At 43.4% G+C, this 5077-nt stretch overlaps 1 protein-coding gene across 1 annotated transcript in view; it reads left to right on the top strand.

The window, feature by feature from the left end:
- The window catches only part of KCND2 (potassium voltage-gated channel, Shal-related subfamily, member 2), a 294641-nt gene that overhangs the window by 281774 nt on the left and 7790 nt on the right, over positions 1-5077 (top strand). The window contains exon 3 of the mRNA XM_009332280.1: positions 4596-4694. Coding sequence (XP_009330555.1) covers positions 4596-4694 — 99 coding nt within the window. The remainder of the gene's footprint in view (positions 1-4595; positions 4695-5077) is intronic.

Below are 5077 nucleotides of genomic sequence, written 5' to 3'. Positions count from 1 at the left end.
GTATTGGGACCGGTACTGTTTAATATCTTCATCAATGACATAGACAGTGGGATCGAGTGCACCCTCAGCAAGTTTGCAGATGACACCAAGCTGAGTGGTGCGGTTGACATGCCTGAGGGACGGGATGCCATCCAGAGGGACCCGGACAAGCTTGAGAAGTGGGCCCGTGTGAACCCCATGAGATTCAACAAGGCCAAGGGCAAGGTCCTGCACCTGGGTCGGGCCAACCCCTGGTATCAATACGGGCTGGGGGATGAAGGGATTGAGAGCAGCCCTGCCGAGAAGGACTTGGGGGTACTGGTGGATGAAGAGCTGGACATGAGCCAGCAATGTGCGCTCACAGCCCAGAAGGCCAATCGTATCCTGGGCTGCATCAAAAGAAGTGTGGCCAGCAGGTTGAGGGAGGGGATTCTGCCCCTCCACTCTGCTTGGTGAGACCCCACCTGGAGTCCTGCGACCAGCTCTGGAGCCCTCAGCATAAGAAAGACATGGACCTGTTGGAGCGGGTCCAGAAGAGGGCCATGAAAATGATCAGGGGGATGGAACACCTCTCCTATGAAGGAAGGCTAAGAGAGTTGGGGTTGTTCAGCCTAGAGAAGAGAAGGCTTCAGGGAGACCTTATTGCAGCTTAAAGGGGGCTTATAAAAAAGATGGTGGCAAACTTTTTAGCTTTAAACTAAAGGGGGGTAGATTGAGACTAGATATAGGGAAGAAATGTTTTACGCTGAGGGTGGTGAAACACTGGCACAGGTTGTCCAGAGAGGTGGTGGATGCCCCATCCCTGGAAACATTCAAGGTCAGGTTGGACGGGGCTTTGAGCAACCTGATCTAGTCGAAGATGTCCCTGCCCACGGCAGGGGGGTTGGACTAGATGACCTTTAGAGGTCCCTTCCAACCCAAACTATTCTATGATTCTAGGAGCTATCTAAGTACTAAATTACCTAGGCTACCTAGGCTTCTTGCATAGCAAATTGAAGAGAGGCTCTTGCCAAAAATTATTCCCAGTAGTGCAGCAAGCCCTGCCCTAAAGTGTTCCTGATAAAATCTCCCTCTTAAAACAGCTGGACAGCTGAGGGCATCTTGAATGTTAAAAGCTGGATGTTGTAAATACCCCACAGTGTTACATTTAGCACTATTTAAAACCTTGTGAAAATAAATGTTTGTATTTCTAAAACTGACAGAGCTAGTTGTTGTTGAATGACAGTGAATTCCCTTTGTAAGGTTTCTATAAATGCAGCCGTAGACAAGAATCCACCTCTAAGATATAAAATTTGAAGCTAGAAAAAAAAAGCAATGTATTAAAAAGAGAAGTTCAACAGAAATAGAAGTGATGCAGTAAGAATTAGAGCTGATCATCAATTTCTTTAGGATGTTTCAGATGAGATTATTATGGTGGAATTTCATCAGAATAAGAACTGTATTTCAGCTACATTGGTTTTGTCCTAGACAATGTAAAAATTACTAAAATCAAAGTTTCACATTCAATGGCTAACAGGGAAAACCTCACAGCAAAGAAGATAATCTACTGCAGGAGAACTTAATCCTTTCTTTTTTTTGCTAGATATTCCATGAAAGGGGAGAGTTAGGAAGGGCTTTGCAGTGGATAGCAAGGGGCAGTTATCACTCCCTTTCTGTTGTATGTGGCAGAAAATGCAGTTCGCAGACTAAAGGAAAATGCAGTTCTTCCGTAATTACAGTTTTCCTGATGTCATCACATCATTTGGTGTCCTTCATGGGAATTCAATCCCCAGAGCCCAGCCCTTAAAATCCTGTGGCTGACATGAGCTTTTAATGATTCCTTGATAGGAAATGTGAGGAGTCACTAGATTACTCAGGCTACAGGCTCTGATATAAATCAGGCAGAAGCACTGAAAAGAAATCTGATCACTTTAACAGATTTGGAAACACCTCCCATTTCAGGAGTATTTTCTGTAAGCTGAAGTCTAAGCATGGAAGCCACAATATCTGGTTCCTGTCTTGGTAACAGATTTATTGTCTTCTCTTTGGTAAATGATGTAAATTCAGGCCATCTGAAGGAGTCTCAGCTAGAAAGATGTAAGCTATTACTTTCCACCTCACAAAAGCTTTCTAAGATGCAATAAATTCATATTTGCAAAGCAATTTGAAATCTTCACATGGAAAGTACAACCGTCATATTATATGTGTTGTAGCACATTGATATATTAAGATAGTCTTATGAACTGTTATATTTTTTATATTTCCTTATTAAATGGTGCTGCACCATAATTATTACTTCAATCACTGAAAGAGAAAATGAATATGCATGCTAAAAAGGAAAAGCATAACTAATGTATGTAAAATGTTTGTTCACTAAATCTAATGAATCTCCCTGTATAAAGAGCATACTGAAAGGTACCCCAGTTAAAAAATTTGTGAGTGAAATAACTTACTTATAGGACTCCATGTTGCACCCTGCAAAAGCATCTCTAAAGCATATCGAGCTCCTAAGGCTAAACAGTAGCGCTAAGAGAGACCTTTAATATATTTATGAACATAACCCAGTGCAGATGTCCCAACCCATGACTGTTCCACGGTGCAGCTAAAGCTCTTCCCCCAGCCTTCAGCCCATCATGCTTGTGTTGCACATGAAGAGCTCTACCTTGAAAATAACCTATTTTCTGCCTGCCCAAGGGGATTTTTACTTGCCATCCCTGAGGACTCAACCCTAACCACATCGTTGGCCTGGATGTGCCACCAAGGAGCCCGTGTGAGCCTGGAAGGTCGAAGCTGTCAACCGTTTCCTGCACTGGTCGGCTCCTGGGGACCCCTGGCCAGCCCGGTGCATTGCGTTCTTGGGTGGCTCACTGCAGCACGCCGAGCTGCCTGGGGCTGGTCAGCCATGGTGCTCAGTGAGAGAGCCCTGACCAGACATTTACCCCCAGTTCAGTCCCTGGGGACCCGCTCAGGGTGACAGAGCATGGGCTGCACATGTCCTTTCAGTGCTAACAGGAGGAAGGGGAAGGTAGGAATTCACCTGTGCAGAAGCACTGTGCGGGTGATCGGGGCACTTCACTACTTACCACTAGAATAAGGTGCATTAACTGCATAGCTGGAACGGCTGTGTGCACTGAGGAAGGTGACAAACCAATGTGTTATTCTAAAATGGCCAATATATCACAAAATCAGGCAGCAACCTCTCATGTGAGCTTTTGACTCAGTGATGCACACATGCACATCTTATCACATTCTTATTTTCTTTCAGAACAATTAAGAGATAATAAATACATGACATATAACATAAGCCAGATTCTAGCTATGTTTGCTGTTAGCTGTCATGAATTTCTTGGCTCGCTGTTGAGAAGATCTGTGAGTTTGAGGCTGTGAGCGCAAGGAAGCGTGGTGTTGAGTCATTCCTCACAGTCAGTTAATTATTAAACATGCCAGAGAGATCTGGCAGCTGCAGTGACCAGGCTGCTTCCCTCTGTAAGCGTTCAGGGATTCTCAATCATTTCATGCTGACATTCAATGCCACAGAAATTGGGGGGAGGGGGGGAAATGCTCCCTCTATTTTCTGAAAATATGAACTGAGTAATTATCAGATATGAAAATCCCTATTAATATATCAAAGTCAGTTTTTCAGGTTCTTCACTGTGTCTCCTTCTGTGCTTCAGCAGGCATTCAGCTCCAGATGCTGCTCAGCATTTGGCTTTCAGAATCAGAAACCAATGCATGAAGGTAAACCTAGACTAGCTCTTACACATGTAACAAGCCACAAAAATTACAGAACCAGGATGCCATCCTAGAAATCCCATAAACGCTTCTGTTTTCCATATTATTGGTTGAGAGAGTCTTTTCTTCACACTTTCCCCTCATGTTGGCTTTTAACTGTTGTACAAAAGTCAGTGGATGCAAAGTGTCCTTCACTCATGAGCCACCTTCTATTCTGGAATGAAAGTCACCTTCACAAGCAATGAAGCTCACCTGAGAAATCTCAAACCTCTCCCAGCAATTTGATGCCTGCAGTCGCTGAAAAATCAGGTTATGGACAGATTATGACCAATGATGACAAGTATTAAGTCTGATTATACCAATAGACATGAAGAGGTAAAAAGGCTTTTAAAAGGCCTGGCAAGCATTCAGGAACTTAGCTGGGAAACATCATAAAAAACACTATCACATTCTGCTACTCTAAAAACCCAGAAGGCTCTGAGAAACCAGCTCACGGCAGTTGCAACATTGTGTTTTTCTGAACCATTTCTTCCCCTTTAAAGAGATTTTCACGGCAGGAGCTGCTGAGATGGATGCCCGTGTTCCTGATCCACAAGGCATAAGGAGTGGCACAGTTGCAGCAATGCAAAAAAAAGGAGGCACTTACATGCTGATCTGTCTAATCCCTCCTCCAAAATCATTGTTCTTATTAGCTGATGCATGCGGACAAATAAAAACTTCTGTCATTTGCATTTTAAATAGGAAGGCACTTATGATTTGCTCCACCTGGAGGACAGATGCAATGCAGCCTTTCAGCGGTTATGATATTGGTATTCATAAGCAGCTGATTCCAATTAGCAGTTTTAGATAAACAGAATAATGGATATGAGTACAAGTGACACTCTTCCTTTTGTCTGTTTACACAGAAAGCCAGACTTGCTCGAATTCGTGCAGCAAAGAGTGGGAGTGCCAATGCCTACATGCAGAGCAAACGAAATGGCTTACTGAGTAACCAGCTGCAGCAGGTAATGTTTTTATATCCTCCACCTCCAGAGAAACAGCTTAATGACAGCCCAGCAGTAGCTTATTCTATTTATCACCAGGGCAAGTCAACTTGGGTCTTTAGGTAATGTTATCTTTAGAGGTAGATTAAGGAAGTATAAATTGGACAATTACTACTGTTAAAGGAAGCTATTGAGAGTCGATGACAGGGTATTAAAAGATGAGGAAAATGGCCAGATAGAAATGCTGGATTCAAATGTAACCCACATTTTTAGAGTTAGATCCCGTAGAAGGCCTCATTAATGAAGTATAGTGTTTGCATCTTATGAGGTAGGTTGGATTTATCGCATTTGGCTTTAGACAGGTAGAACATGGGTGACAAAACCAGGCTTCATCATCAGTGAGG

This window comes from Pygoscelis adeliae, unplaced genomic scaffold (assembly GCF_000699105.1).
Source record: "Pygoscelis adeliae isolate BGI_AS28 unplaced genomic scaffold, ASM69910v1 Scaffold9, whole genome shotgun sequence".
NCBI lineage: Eukaryota > Metazoa > Chordata > Aves > Sphenisciformes > Spheniscidae > Pygoscelis > Pygoscelis adeliae.
This window is presented reverse-complemented; position numbering and strand designations above follow the sequence as displayed.